At 35.3% G+C, this 16,444-nt stretch overlaps 1 protein-coding gene across 1 annotated transcript in view; it reads left to right on the top strand.

Annotated features, from left to right (window-relative positions):
- Nucleotides 1-16,444, top strand: part of PTPN12 (protein tyrosine phosphatase non-receptor type 12) — a 70,525-nt gene that overhangs the window by 31,585 nt on the left and 22,496 nt on the right. Inside the window, exons 2-11 of the mRNA XM_033058227.2 lie at nt 1,839-1,947; nt 5,007-5,083; nt 6,078-6,173; nt 7,157-7,195; nt 7,882-7,953; nt 8,752-8,811; nt 11,264-11,406; nt 12,814-12,880; nt 13,459-13,536; nt 13,628-13,726. Coding sequence (XP_032914118.1) covers nt 1,839-1,947; nt 5,007-5,083; nt 6,078-6,173; nt 7,157-7,195; nt 7,882-7,953; nt 8,752-8,811; nt 11,264-11,406; nt 12,814-12,880; nt 13,459-13,536; nt 13,628-13,726 — 840 coding nt within the window. The remainder of the gene's footprint in view (nt 1-1,838; nt 1,948-5,006; nt 5,084-6,077; nt 6,174-7,156; nt 7,196-7,881; nt 7,954-8,751; nt 8,812-11,263; nt 11,407-12,813; nt 12,881-13,458; nt 13,537-13,627; nt 13,727-16,444) is intronic.

The raw sequence follows: 16,444 nt of genomic DNA, 5'->3' as shown, positions 1-16,444 counted from the left end.
TCTTTTTAAAGATTGAATATTCCTGTTCCTCACTCTTGAAAGGCTTTCAGACTAAATATTTAGCAGCTTGATCACTGTGTGGTGAGACTACCATACCTCCAGATATTTGCTGGTTTTCTTCATTGATTAATATTGCAGATTTCTTTAAGAAAAAATATAGTGCAGACTAGTTTTGTTCCTCTTTGCAGTGTTCAGAGGTTGAATCTGTGATGAAGTCCTTGCAGAAGAGAAAAAACTTGAAAACTGGTGTTTCTTGATTTGCTTTTTTTACCTTGCCGTTGGTTTTTGCTCTGCAAATGTCACTTTTCTAGTTAATAAGGTGTGCATTATCCAATTAAATGAATGATAGGTTTTAGCCACATTTGCATAGATAATTGATTTTTTTTTGCTATATCCATATAAATTTCATGAAAATGTTTTTCTCTGTGTAAGAGAGATGCTAAGTTTTATGTGATTTTATTCCTAAGGTAGAGGGTGGGGGCTAGGACAATTTTGTACCTAATATGCGTAATTAATTACATAATTAATTGCATAATAAATTAGGAGGAATTATTGGAGGGCTTGAGTGCCAAAACATAAATTAAATTGTGCAATGAGTCTCCCAAGTATTTTCTTCTTGAATTCTTCTAAAGCTGCTAAAACTGGCTTTCCAAACAGATCATCTTCGTTCTGATTCCTTTCTGCCTGTATGTTATTACATAGTCAGTGAAAAACAAGATTTAAACTTTTAACATGCAAAAAACTCTCCCATTATCCTCCTTCACGAAAAGAACAGAAATCATGAATGCTTTGAGTTTTCAAGTGTACAATGATGAATTGTATGTAGAGGGAGGGACTCACAAAGAATGTCTGTCCTTCTACCTGTGCAGAACACCCCTCCACTGGAGATGCTAAACTTGTTTGAAGCTCCCTTCAGTCTTCTCTTGATTGTCTCATCCACCACCACGTCAGTGCTGATAGAGTGTCTGGGTTTGCAACTACCTGAGTTAAATTTCTTAGTTCTTTGGTGTTCCTTTTTAAATCTAGGTGTCTACACCTAGATTTAAAATAACAAGCACTACTGGCTCCTCTGGCTTTTTTTTTTTTTTTTTTTCAATGAGAACTTTTACTCAGTTTTAAGGTTGCAAATGCCTAACTTGTTTGGAATGATAAAAACTGTATTGCTCTTTTTATTTACTGGAAGGCAGGGGCTGCTTTTTATTATTAGAGGTTTTGACTCTTACATTTCTAGGATTTGAAATAGATGGAGGGGGAAAAATGATGTACTGTTGTGAATACAGCAGACCTCCTGTCACTCATCTTAATTGTGAATAGCTTGTGCCTGAGAGACAGGGACTTCTTTCTTTGAGCTTGAAACTCAACAGGAGTTGGGTGTTAGGACTTGGCAGCAGTTAAATGTAAGATTTTGGTTTCTGTTCAGTTGTCAGTGCTGGAAGCTTTGTGCCTCAGAGCCAAGTACCAGCTGTTCCTGAGCCAGCCCATGCTGTGCTCTTCCTCCAGGTACCCTGAGAAGTTTGTTTCTCACAGGTATTTTAACGCAGTTGTTACTCCTCAACAGGGCAATGTATTGTCCAAGTAAAACATGGCCATAGTTCATGCTGGTGCTGTGCTGGCTTTTCAAAGTTCCATGTCTCATGATGCATAGAGCTGGCATCAACTTGGGTATAACCTGCTGATGTGCCAGAAGTACTGGATAACTAGGTGTTTAAACTTCCCTGTAGTGGATATCATAAAAGGAGAGATTTTGTTTTTCCAAGTGATCATCTTCATCAATGAAACTAATCCCTTGTGATGTTTATCTTGAGCCTTGAAAGTATAACATAAATCTTTTATTCCAGAGGTTAAGAAGATTATCAACAAAATACAGAACAGAGAAGATCTACCCAACAGCCACTGGAGAAAAAGAAGAAAATGTTAAAAAGAATAGATACAAGGATATATTACCATGTAAGTTTGGATTTGTATGTTAATGCAAGACAAAGGAAAGGGCTTGTTATTCTCCATGCATTTTGAATTTTACTTTTTTAGTTCTTACGAGAGGCAAAATTGGAGGTAATTTTCTAAAAGATTACATTATTAAAATTTTTATTTTTAACTGAGAAGGCAAAGTGACTGAATATTCTTATATTTTAGCAGGAGAGGTATCACCTGAAGACAAGTGTTCTGGTTCTGAAGCTGTATTGATCCAACACTTTCATTTTAGCTCAGAATAGTTGAGAACTTTACTAGATGCTTAAATGTATATTTTCCTTAGGAGCATATTATTCATGGCAGAAAACAAACAAATGTCAGCATATACTCTCGGTGAAATTCTAAGGAAGCTTAAGGAACTTGTTTTGATCTATAATAGATATTTTTTACCTGTTTGTATCCTGCAAATGGTGTTGAAAAACTTTCAGCACTGGATTGGCTTTGGTTTCTATTTTGCTGGAGTCCAAATGAAATTCTTTTTAATGTGTGGACACAGAAAGCAAGAGTCAGACCACAATTTCAATTTTAAACCCACCAACATGTGGATATTATAGATCAGTGATCTGAAATTCCAAGACTGTCTGTTACATGCTCACTTCGTGTAGCTCCTGAGGCCACATATTTCAGAGTTCTCACTGTGCTTCTTGATCTGAACAGCTGGCAGTGAGATTAAAGGGCATTCTGACAAATGCCACTTGTCCCAGAAGGTCAGCAACAGGTACATTTTATTCTGCTTATTAGTTGGGAGGAAATGTTTCATAGGTAGAGTGAAAAAGAGGAAGTCGTTATTGTCCTCTTATTAACAGTGTCCTGGCATTTTGGTGGATTGTGAACAATACAGTGAAATCTTGGTAGCAGCCAGACTGAATTGGTGAGACAGTAGCACTGCAGCAGTGCATGGCTGCAGCTACAGCAGGAGATGAGCTCATCTGTCATCTGCATGGAAATAAAACCTGAGTCACTAGCATCTGGAAGGGAACAAAGCTCACAGTGGGGAAATGAGCAAACTTCAAAGCTGACATTGAGGAAAGCTGAAGATGTGTTTTCAGTTTAAGTGAATGTCTCAAACATCTAAAGTTTCTGGCAATGAAGTGATGGGAGACCAGCTTGTAGTGAGAAGCAGGAGAAAGGCAAAGTATCCTTGTCTATCTCTTGTAAATCCAGGAAATAATGAACATTTGTGACTTAATCAGAGATTAGTGCTGTATTTATCAGAAATTGTTACTGCTACCAGACACCAGTACCTCAGCACTAACTCAATGCTGGCTTCAGAGTACAAGATGCATGTTCCCATCACAGTTTACTAAGCCATCCTAAATGGTAGTTAAATGCAACATGGTGTTCACTGGTCACTTGAAAAGCCAATTAGTTATAGTGAACTGAGCCTTTAAGTTATATAACAATATCCAAGCACTTAATCTTCAGAAGCTGAGAACTGCAGTGGATTTTTTTGGGGGAATTCTATTCCAGACCTTAAACTCTGTAACAGATGAGCTGACATTTGGAAACTTCTCTAGAATTTTGGATCTACTGTGCTGGGAGATAGGATCCCTCATTAGCCTGCTACTTTAATTAGTCTGTTCTGCCACTTAAAAGCAATTTTTAGTATATAGTCTGTGACACCATTTCATTCTTGGACAATGTTCTTTCTTTTACAATCTATGCATCAGCGTGTAACACAGTGCAGTGTGTTTTAAGGGTTTTTCTAGGCCTTTATAAGAGTGTCCTGTCTTTAGATTTGTGATCATAATTTACACTTGTGCTTTTTAAAGAAGCATTACATGGTAGCACAGTTTTTTTGCATGTTATGAGGACTCTGGCAGAAAAATGTCACCATTTTGCAAGCTTTTTGGGAGAGCTTTCTGTGCAGAAGTAACTCTTACCATTTACTTCTTCTGGGCATGGTTCCCTGTTTTATTATCAGTGATGTTTTTACAAAACAAAAAGCCAGCTAACCGTATTTTCTCATTTGAAGTATATTTTTTCTTTATCTTTTTCTTGAATTTAGGTCCAATCAAAGGTTTAGCAGCTGTTCTGTGGTTGAGGAATTGACCCTGGGAGCAGAAAGTAACAAATTGTTTGAGCAGCTGCTGTTTCTACAGATACTTGTGTTGCCCCATTTAAAGATAATTTCTTTTTTTTATATGGATTTCCAACTAGAAGAGCCTCTATTGTAGATGGTTTGAGCAATTTTTATATGATAGCTAATAAGTGTTGTTATCAACAAGAGCTGGAAGGACTGGCAACCCTGCCAGCCACCTACACCATTTTAGTAACAACCAAGTTGTTGTATTAAAGATGCAATTTTTTTTAAGACCAAAAAGAATAACAAAATGTTTAGTTTATTCTGTCAATGAATAATAAGGGTATTTTTATATTGCTGAGGATTTTGGTTTCCAAAGATCTGCTGGTTTTATCAGAAGCTTTCTCTGAGACAGTCAGTAATGTTTGAGGCAGAAACTTGACATGTCCAAAACCCCTAAATGAAGGAATCTGCTGCTTTCTAGTTTGGAAGGTTTTTTATTTGCTCCAGCAAAGAGCCTAGCCCAGTATTTGGGGCATAGTCTGTGCCTGAGCAGTAAATCCTGGTGCTTGTTTCCTGTTGTGATTCTTGATGGGGTCCTCCTTGGCAGAGACTTGGAGAACTGCCAGCTGCTTTTACTGTGCACTGGTGTTTTGTGCTTTCTGCTTTCCCTAAGTGTGTCTTAATTCTGACCACCATGATCTGTGTTAATGTCACTGCAGTTTTGATGGCTTCTGATTAATTTTATTCTGCCTCTTTGTAATGAATTGCTCTTGGAATTCCAGGAGGTGGTACCCTGTGAACTTGAGCATCAGAACATAGTAGGAGCTACTCTGCTTATCACTCACTACCTGAGTTGATTTACCCATAAATCAATTGTATTACTTGCTTGTGAGGTTTACCTTTGGAAAATGTTCTTTAATGTTCTATATGTATTATATTTACTGTTCTATGTTGATTTACATGTGTTGTAATCCTTAGTCAAAAAATATTTTGGTCGGTTTTTTTTCAGTTGATCACAGCAGAGTTAAACTGACCTTAAAAACTCCCCCACAAGATTCAGACTACATCAATGCAAACTTTATTAAGGTATGTGCTACTAGTTTAACAGTTTTCTGTTATTTTTAAGCTTTTTTTTCTTGTCTGTGCGGTTTTAATATTTAACATAAACCTTTAAAGCTGTGAGGGAAGATATTCTTTTATTATGACTTAAATAAATTTGCAAACATGGTGCCATTTATAGCACAATCTTTAAAGCTTTGATTTTCCTCCTAAGTGGAAATATAATGTAAAATACTTCATTTTAAAGTGGCAGGCAAGTGAATTGGAGATTTATACCACAGGAAAATTCAAATGCACTTGTTTTACCAGGTGACATTTTTAGAGACCATAAATGAGATGATTGACAAATTGTGTATGTTAATGTACATTTCACTCTGTTAATGGAAAATGTGTGGCAATGGAATTAACATTCTAACATTCGTAAAGAGAAGCCAGAATTTGACTAAAAGCCTGTTCCAGTTTTGTTTCAAAGTATTAATATCTTGAGCTGTCCGTGTAGCTTTATTCTGATGCTGCTTCTACACAGTATTTATTTTTCAGAAAGAGGTATTCCTGTAAATCTTCCTGCATGAATGTTTAGCTTGAAATGCTGAACATTAATGTACTGAAAATTTATATAAAACAATTCTAAAATTTTATGGTTTTGAAATGTATTAAAGGGAGAAACTTAATTTATTTCAAGAGGATGCTTTTATTGCAGAAAAATTTTCAATTTTTCATCACTGAGCATTTGAGTAACTAAGAAAATGCAGACTTAAAGGGAGTCTTCAGAATGTGACCATACTTATTTCCTGTGACAGTCTCTGGCAGTGCTGTAGCTGTTGTGATCTTGGGGTCCCTTGAGATTACCAGCAAAATTCCCACTAATGTAGTTAGGAGTCATGTTTCATATTCACCCTTCCTGTTACATATTTTAAAAAAGGATATTCTAATTTTACACCATTATAACCCAAAACCTTTTTTAATTCAGTGCAGATAAATGTTCTTTATAAACATTAATGGTTCCTTTCTGCAATCCCAGGGAGTACATGGGCCAAAAGCATATGTTGCTACCCAGGGACCCTTAGCCAATACAGTCATAGACTTCTGGAGGATGATATGGGAATACAACGTTGCTGTAAGTAGCTAGAGAAAAATTCAGTGTTACCTTATTTCATGGCACTCTGATTGTGTATTTTTTGCCTAAGCTGGCTATTACTATCAAAATATTGACAGTGATTTAGATTATTTGCTTCCCAAATCTTGCTCTCTGTAGTTAAATGGCATTAATATTATATATTCAGTTTAATAAGGTAAATTCAGTGTAATGATTTTGTTGAATGAATGTTAAGTACTTCATATTTATGAGCAGGTTCTTGCTTGGTTACATCTGTAAGGCAGACTGACAAAATCAAATATAGAACCAGCATGTGAAACGAAAAATACCCCTAAACCACTTACCTTTTTTTAATGCTAATTTTGGGTTAGTTATTGTTTTGTATATTCTACATCTGTTTAAACAGCTTTGGTCAAGAATTAACTTTTAAATACTTGTGGAAATTGAATAACTTTGTCAAATTATTTGTGAGATTTTTTGGGGGGGCGAGAGCTGTTTGGCACTGAAGTCATGATTACTTACTCTAACAAACAGCTCACCTATTGGTGCATTTTTATTGTGCTACTCATGCTTTCTGAAATAGCTTCACCTAAGGAATTTGATTGATGGTCAGGAGTTTTTTTGGGGAGTTGTTCAGATTTTATGCATTTGATGTCACTTCAAGCAAATATAGCTATGTTTCATGATTCTGTGTTTTTATAAGTTCAGATTTTACAGTCAGACTGAATAATGAGGTATTTGTACAGGATTACAGTGAATTTGAATTAAGTAACCTTGAAGTGTTGTATTAGTGATGTAGATTTTGTGAAAGATGAAACTTTGTTCCTGTTTTAGAATTAGAACAGCATGTGTATGCAGGAAAGAAAATATTATTAATAATTAGTCTCTTCCATTGTAACCACTTAGTGTATCACTATCTGCCTGACAGAAGCAAGTGGTGAAGTGTAGGTTTAAGTTACATGATCCAAAACCATCTAACTTGGAGCATCTTTTTTTCTTTTCAGATAATTGTAATGGCCTGTCGAGAATTTGAAATGGGAAGGGTATGTGTCCTAAATACAAAAATAAATGAGCTTTGCCCATATGAGGCAATATCTGTGAAGCTTCATATGCTAAATCCATAACTGTGATGATGATATGCCAGATGAAGTGAGAATTTCTGTACATAGGAAATAGTTCATGAGATTACATTTCTTTGCCCATTTGTAGTGTTACATGATATTTAGGTGTCATCTCAGTAGAATGTGTCTGTGTACAGAACTGTACCAAGGGTTTTTTTCTGACTGTGTCACTGTGGAAAAAAGTGTCTTGCTCTTTGTGGGATGTAGGCCAACTATGAAAATCCTGAGTCCTTCAGAATTTCCTGTCAATTGATACAGCTGCAAAAACATTTTTTTTTAAAAAATCTCTTCTTTATTCTTATGACCTTAGAAGGAAATCCAGAATTGTGAATTCCCAACTTGCACAAAAACTAAACTTTCATTGCTCCCCTCTGCATGATGCTTTGTATAAGGTACAGGCAGACATGAAGTTTTATTTCTAATTTGCAAAATGTCTTTTGCTTGTACTTATGTTGGTAGTTTGAGGTCTTGGTTTTGTTTTTCTCTCGTTATCCAAAAGAAAAGAAGTCCAGAATAAGGAATTCAGGGTTCTGATTTTGTCTACTCTGCTTCTGTTAATTATCTTTCAGTACCATACATGAATTAAATTAGGATTCTTTTCTTTACAGAAAAAATGTGAGCGCTACTGGCCTCTGTATGGAGAAGCAGCTGTAAATTTTGGACCTTTTCGTGTTTCTTGTGTAAGTATAAAGCTTTATAAATTAATTTTCAAGTATTTAGTGGGTTTGTAACTTAAATGTTCAATGAACTCTTTTTAGTTGTTCAGTACTAGATTTTACAAAAGGACTCTCAAAGGAATGTGCACATCTATGCTGTGTGATTTTTTGAATCCTCCATGATTGTTTCTTTTTTGTAAGAAGGGAACCTGTATCCCCGATGTTGTACTATTTTATGTATTATTTCTTGAGCTTTATGTGCTGCTTGAATGTCTGTACCATACTCAAAAATCAAAATCTTGTGCAGTTGTTTTGTCTGTTATGACTTGTGCTTTCTGAGTGAGCTGGAAGTAACACTGGAATAGGTTTTTTTATTGTTAATTAGCATGAAGTGTTTTAAGGTGTTTAAGACAGTTAACGTGCCCATTTATTCAGCTGTTAATACTTCTTTGAAATAGTCCAACATCTAGTCAGGAAAATACATACTTGAAAATTTTAGTCTTTATTATAAAGATTCTGAGTAACCTTTTCCTACAGTAAGTTGGACTGCTCAGATTTGGCTGCATTTTCCCCTGTTTCTTGTGATACTGGTGAAAGGGGATACTGGTGAAAGGGGAGAATCTATTACCTTTAGGTACTCTGTATGTGGGCTGCATTGCTTTAAAACCTGCAGTGTTGCAGTTGTTGATGGGAAATGGTAAATTCCCAGGAGGAGATAAAAACACAGTAAAGCATATATGCAGTCTCCTAAATTCTCTGTCCTGTATGTTGCATATTGTTTTTTAATATTTTTTTTCCAATGCATTATTTTCTTATGTTTAGGAAGCTGAGCAAGCAAGAACAGATTACTTCATTAGAACATTATTACTTGAATTTCAAAATGTAAGTACACAGTCACTTCTGGTTTCACCTTCAATGGTTTCTCAAAACACTCCAAAATGATGCAATGTCAGAAACTTATGAAAATAAATCTCTTCACTTTTTTAGGTGCTTGATTATGTATGTAAATGATAAAGCTTGGAAGTCATGTTACAATATCAGTATATAAAGGGGGAATAGGAAAACTCTCTGCCTTTTATCTATGGCTTAAGCTTCTCTTAGAAAGTTACACTGAAGTGTCAGATGTCAGACTTCATTTGACTGAAAAGCAGATACCAGTAAATAAAAACTGTAGAACCCTCCTGTAAAAACACAAAGCATGGCAGTCTTACAGATTACCTGTCATTTTAATTGTCAGTCTGCATTAATAAATGATTTATTACAGGTTAGTCTCGTTTGTGGTTATGTTTTCTTTAGCAAAGCTTTGTTCAAGTCAACAACAGATACTGCAGCAGTTATGAAAACTGCATAATCATGAGGGGAGTAATTTTGGGGAATAATTTTTGTCTGCGGTATTTGGTAGGAATGCATGAACTTAATCAGTTTGTTTCTGTTAGTGCTCATAACTGACTGGGCTGTGAGACAGTTTAGATAACGGAAATTCTGTGTAGTGGTTGGGGCTTGTGACATTTTTTAAATGGTGCACTTCAAAACAGAACTGGATACCAAAAACGCCAAAGCAGAACCTGTCTTCCTTTTAATATCTGAATATTGTAGGAACTAGTTAGACCAAAAACTGTAGCTGATACATATTTTGCTTGCCTATACTATACATGCAAATGATGTTTGGCTATTGACTTTGAGGAGTTCTGTCCCAATTAGAAGTCTGTGTACTGCTTAAGACCTGAGCAGCAAAAAAAGCTACACCTTGTGCTGAGCTTTTGATCTTAGCAAGGAAACTGAAGTTTGTTCCTATGAGGAGCAATTTAACTGAAAGGGTTAACAAGATGTGTTATTTGATATGTGCATCTGATAGTTTTTCTTCAGATTTATGTAGCAGATTTCCTTGAACATTCCTGTAAAATTAACTACAGACTTTTCATCTTTCTTTCAAGAATTCTAAGCATAGCCTTGCATTGGAGGGGAAAAGTGTATTTGTGCTGTAAAGCAATATCCTTTTAAGTTGGCTTTCAGGTTTTCCAGAATAATTATGTTTTGTCAGTTCTGTAGCATTAGCAGTGGATTATCATACAAAAAAAGATGCAAAAGGATTTAAAATTTCCACAAATCTACAAAACTATTTTAGTTTCTAGAAAGAAAACCAGTTTGACTGAAACTTGATTATTTTCAAGAAAGAACTTTGGTTGTTTAGTTTATAAGTGGTAGTAGAAAAAAAGGACTATAAAGGTTCTTTTAAATTTTTGATTTTCACACAAAAAACCAGACCTTTGGGGTTTTTTTCCCTGACCATTTTGCTAATGTGAAAAATCACTGGTCTTTTTAAAAGTAATTAAGTGCAATTTCTTGGTGGAGCTTAATAGATAGCTGTAACTCTTCCTTTTTACTGATGACTTAGGTTTTACATAATCATCTAATTTTTTAATTTGTTCTTTCTTAGGTTGTGTTTTCTCTTGTTTTAACTAGCTATGGTGTTTCCATAGAGCTGGGAAAAGTCAAGCATCAAAAATAGAAAAATTTCCATACTCAAGAGGCCTGTTATGTTGCTTCTCACATAACTAAACAGAAGGTAGTATAGGTCTTGAAACCTGTAGGCTGTAATGTGAGTCAAAACCTTCATGCTCTCCAGTACATTACTTTGAGGGTTATACTGGAACCCAGAGGTGTGACACCAGCATGGAAATTGGCAGTAGGACAAGCTACTGGTTCTGCTGGTGCTTTGGATAGTGATGAAAGTGGGATTTTCAGGGATTCAGGTAGCTGAGTAACTAAGCTCTTCTAAAGCCTGCTTCTTACCTTGTCTTTAGTACTATTGTAGCTCCTCTTACTAGAATAAAAATGTACCTATTGTTATTGCAAGTGTGATCCATATTTAGATATGGTCTTAATTATTTCTATAGTTTTCTTAATTTCCCTCTGTGAACCTGTGCACACGTGTGCACACTTTATTTTGTAATGTGATAAAACAACACTTTTGCCCCCATTTTTTTTCCTCAATGTAAGTTACTGAAGTACAAAGAGAAAGATGCTTTCTCCATTTCCAAGTTACAGTTTTAAGGACATAGAACCTTATCATGTGGTGCAGCATTGTTAGTTCTTTACCCATATAATAGAGAGAGGCTTCTGAACTGTCCCCTAGGGCATCTTCTTATGCATTAGCAGCACTTTGAATATGACTTCAGAATTTCTCTTCTATTTTTTGAAGTGGCATAAGCTGTAGGGTTTTTTAATCCAGTAAATGATTTTGCTTGTCAAAGCAAAGGTTCATAGAAGTACTTCTTGGTACAAACTCCAATGTGTGTTATCATTAACACCTTTCTCCCTGCCTCTCCCTTAGGAGACTCGCAGTGTCTATCAGTTTCATTATGTTAACTGGCCTGACCACGATGTCCCTTCATCTTTTGATTCTATTCTGGACATGATCAGCTTGATGAGAGAATACCAGGAACATGAAGATGTTCCTATTTGCATACACTGCAGGTATCAAATGTATTTATCTTTTAATTTTTTAACATTTTCATTTTTTTTAAGTCTAAACTTTTGTTATGGGATGTGCTAGTTGTGGTTCTTTTTATTTCTTTTACTTGTAAGAAAAAAAAAGTATTGTATCAAAATTTAAATTAAAATCATACAGGCTTCATTTTCTTAAAACTGATGCCACAGTAAAATTTTGCTTTTACTTCAGTTTAAGATAGAATATCAATCAGAAAAGAATGAGCCCTTGAAAAGGGACCCATGTTGAGGTTCTTAAGATGTAAATCCTCCTGAGGACAAAACAAACTTTGAAGATCACTGCAAATCAACTTGGGAGGAAAGGCTCCATTCTCAAGAGGAGAGACTACATAGCACCTGCATCACTAAGAACTCTGTTCTAATATGACAACAAAGTTCTTTAATGAGCAGGCTGTAGTTTCCAGGTGGGAAGTCTGTCCTTCTGAACAGTTTCATCCTTGACCTGAAGTTTGGCTAACAGGCGAACTGTTGAGACTGAGCTGCTGTGAAAAGGTTTTGCTCAATTGATGCTTTCTGACAATTTATCCGGAAATCTTGCCTATTGTTTTTGATGCTTTTTAAAGCAACAAAAAGCAATTCATATGTTATGTCAGGAAAAATTGAATTCAGATTTTATAAGCCAGGACATGTTAAATTCATGGGACTTGTTAACTCTTTAGAGCTTAGTTACTCGCTTCAAGGGCTGCATTCTATTTTTGAATTGTCACTCTTTAATGACATCTAAAACCATAAACTGACTTAGCACTAAAATCTATTCACTTTGTCCTGGTTTTTTTGAATGTCAGTATAACTCTGAATGATTCTGAATGTTGATTCTTTACAACAGTGTGATTATAATGTAATAAATTAGTATGAATTATAACTCTGCATGTGTAAAACAGAGGAATTAATACAATTAGGAAAAATAAGTAAGATAGTTTACTGTCATTCTTAAACTTTCAGATTTATCTTTTTAGCTAAAAAACAGAAAATACAGATGTGATACTAAAGCAGAAAAATGTGGCAAGTCTTTAAATGTATTCTGTTCTGCCATTTTACATCATTTATCATTAGTCTTGGAGAAGACCTCACCTGATGAGGCAGTAGTAACTGGGAACAGTGTGACAAAAGAAAGGCAATAAAATTGTCAGCACTGAATCATCTTTCATGACTGCATTTCCAAGTGACTGTGAAAACTTGCATTAAAAGATTCAATGCTGCATTTTGCACTGCTGATTTTATTTCTAAGACACTAGTGTCAGGCTGAGTGAAATGAAAATGATGCTTGAAGGATTTAGATTTTTTTTTTAACATGGGCTTTTGAAATATAAAGCTTATAATGTTTTTTAAATCAAATTTAAGTAATATCTAACGCCTATCTGTTTATGTTCATAGTGCAGGATGTGGAAGAACAGGAGCCATCTGTGCCATAGATTATACATGGAATTTGCTTAAAGCTGGGGTAAGGAATCCTAAAAGAAGTTTTATGACATTCTGTAATTTCATAACAGGGATTGATTGAGCTTCCAAGTGTTCGAAAACAGTGAAATTTTTAAGACAATCTGGAACTCTCTTGACAGGTTGGATGTTTAGTTTCATTGCATTTGTGCTTTAGTATGAACTTACTTTCCTTTGACAGCAAGTTTTTATCTAGAAAGGTCAGTATAAAATTCTAATCTTTAAGAAATAAATTTCAATATAAATTGAGTTTTGAATTCAACTTTCTCTGTCTGATCTATCGTACAGCTCAAATATAAAGGGATAACTTTAATTCTGGGATTTTTAGATTATGAAGCATTGTTATCATTGCAGTGTCATATTAATGACATCAAATATCTCATTTAAAAAATGCTTGAAATGCTCTCATCTGGTTAAATCAAATGTCAGTTTGAGTTGCTTTGAAAAATAAAATTAAATAGTTGCAGTGTGGAGAGAACAGATTAGCTTTACCTATAAAAGTTACTTTTTTTAAAATGTTTAACAACTTTTGTGTTGTTCTGACAGTTATGTCATTGTAATTAACTTGCTTCTGTATTTCAGAAAATACCTGAAGAATTCAATGTATTTAATTTAATACAGGAAATGAGGACGCAGAGGCATTCTGCAGTGCAAACAAAGGTATAGTTTGTTTTACAAATGAATGTGATGATATGTCACTATTCTTTAAAAAGATCTTGTGCATTAATTTTTATCTGGTACCTTATTATAGGAGCAGTATGAACTTGTCCATCGAGCTATAGCACAACTGTTTGAAAAGCAACTGCAAAAATACGAAAGTTGTGCAGACTGGAAGATTGCAGATGGAGTGGTAGGTGTCTTTCCCATATGTAGCTGTTAGCTTCTGATGAAAATTCTCATGTGAAGTTGTTTTTAAAGTATTCAATGGTGTGATCTTATTAAGTTCTCATGTTTTTTTAAAGTACTGCTTGCATTGAAATAGATTAGGGAGAGAAAAATAAGTTTAAAATGCTTTTGTCAAGGAGCTTCATGCTCTACCCTTTTAACAAAGGAGAAGGAAGTGGGAAAAAATGTTCTTCATTGGTATTCACAGTATTTGAGGATTTTTCTGTCTTTCTGTCCTTCCCCTTGAAATCTCATGTCTCCTATAGGTTTATTCTCTTTCTTTGTGTTTAGATATATGTTCTTGGCTGTTGCTGGGCACTGTGTGAAAAATGGCTTTTTGGATTAATATGTTTTTTCTCTCCCACAGTCCAGAACTGTCCCACCCTTTATCCCTGGGTTGTGTTTTGTTTATTCAGTGATTTTCTGTCCCTAATTGTGTAGATTCCATAGCTGTCTAGAAGGGAGTATGAATGGTATCTCCAGGACTCTTTGAAATATCTGGAAGCAATTTTAAATGTGCTTTTTTTAATAAGCATCCCATTTATTTTAGGGATTTAGCTGTCCTCTTTAGGAAGTCTAGAATGTTTTCAATTCTTGGATTAAAGGCATCCACCCTTCTGCTAACTCCTAAGAATTTATATCAGTTCATGCAGTACTTATGAGGTCTTTAGTCATGGCAAGTAGACTGTTGACTAAATGCAATATGGATAGGGCTGGCTGCTTTTATTTGTAACTGGTTTGATTAAGCTGATGTGAGGTTTTTTTGTTTTTTCCTGAGAAATGATCATGACAGGGTTTGGGATATGCAGATTGATTAGCTTTGTACAGAAGTGATTTCTAAGTGCTTGAGTTTTGATCATAAAATAATAGATAGATGAGTCTACTATATCTTCTGATTATTTGACATATATCTGACCTGTGTCTGTCCTCTTATATAGAATAACAAATGTGTCTTTTTTACTTATTCCTGTTATTATATATACTAAATGACTTATATATTTCAGAAGATGAGTAAAGTGGCACAATATGGTAATGCTGTGTAACAAAGGCAAGTGCTGTCTTTAGCATAGCTGGAGAGATTTGCTGACTAATAAAACAAGACCAAATAGAAAATGGATAGGTAATGTACGTGGGGATGAGAGAGGGATAAATCTCAGCTCTGAAAAGACAGTGATGGAGTGTGAGTTTTGAGTTTTACTTGGATATGATCTTTGTGGTCAACAAGTTGTAAAGGAAATTGAATTTTAGCAGTTACTTGGGAACCAGTAAGAGCAGAGAATGTAATGTCGTTGTGTGGGTACCTTGCAGTTTGCCTACTGATTGCATGTCAGGTCTGCTTATCTGAAAAATGTGTTACAGAATTTGAGCATTAAACAACTGGACAAGGATCAGAGGTGTTGGAAGGCTCAGTCTAGAGAACAACCAGACTGAGGTGGAGAAAAATGGCTGAGGTTAAATACAACAGAGGCTGAGTAACAACAGAAAGCTGATTACTATTAACTTTTTCTAAGGGATACCAGTGAGACCTGAAAGACTTCATAAATAAGTGACATTTCTATAAAAAATGCAACATGAAATTGCAGAACTCCTTGAACTGAAAGCCTGTATCTATGGGGTGAATATCTCAGCATCTTGAAATCTTCTTCCATGAGTTTCACTAACCTCTGACCTATGAAATTCCAGAGTTGCAATCTGTTGGAAAACATTTTAGGGAAGGATGCCTATGTGTCTGCTCTGATCTAATTTTTTCCCTGGAAGTTCCCTTTTGGTCACTGCTGGAAGCAGGGCAAAGTAAATCTTTGTCTGACTAGGCATACCCTTTTTTATGTTGGGAAATGATGCTTCTTCCTACTGTTACTTGAAAAATTCTGCAGAAAAGTTGAGGGGAAAAGTCTCATAGGTGAAGAATTTCCGTATCTAAAAGTTTGGTACTTAGATTTACTACTCTCCATTCGTTATAAAATTTTCTTTCAAGGCATTAACTGGTATAACCTTAGCTTCTGTTCTGGATTTATAAAGGAAACCTCAAGTATCCAGTTAAATATTTTCTTGTAATTTTACCGGATTCTCAAAACTTTAAAGCTCACTTGAGACATCACTGATATTCTGACAAAGCTCCTTTTTTACCTCCACGAGTGTTATGTAGCATCTGTTGTATATAATGTCTGATTTTCCCCAGAAATTTTCTGGTTTGCTTTCTTTCAAAAACCAAACAAGCATTCTGGGATGTATCTTGGCAGGCAGTTTTCAAGTAACTTTTTAAAATAGTGGCATATTCTAAGTGTTCTTCATGTATGTTATTCTGCCTGCAGATGCTACAGCAGCTATGAAATCTTCAATATGTGAAAGGTTTTAATTATGTCCAGTGAAAACAATTCCAAATAAAATTCATGTGCCTACTTTGGATATATTACTATTTGTTAAGTAGGGGATGTTATTGGCCTGAAGAGGAAATGTGTCACTTATTCTATTTTGAATATTCAGGAGTGCTCTGTAGGGTTGGTTTCATGCTTTTGCTTTCCTGCTGCTGTTGTCATTTCAAGCAGTGTTTGAGGTGGGTTCAGTTCCAGAGGCTCTGTGAGCAGAGCTGGTCAGTAACATCCCAGTAAAAGGTTAATCTGATGGGCACTGAGGGGCAGCATTCATGGGGAAGTAGCTCAGACACAATCCCCAACGTGTGTTC

Source organism: Catharus ustulatus, chromosome 4 (genome assembly GCF_009819885.2).
Source record: "Catharus ustulatus isolate bCatUst1 chromosome 4, bCatUst1.pri.v2, whole genome shotgun sequence".
Lineage (NCBI taxonomy): Eukaryota > Metazoa > Chordata > Aves > Passeriformes > Turdidae > Catharus > Catharus ustulatus.
This window is presented reverse-complemented; position numbering and strand designations above follow the sequence as displayed.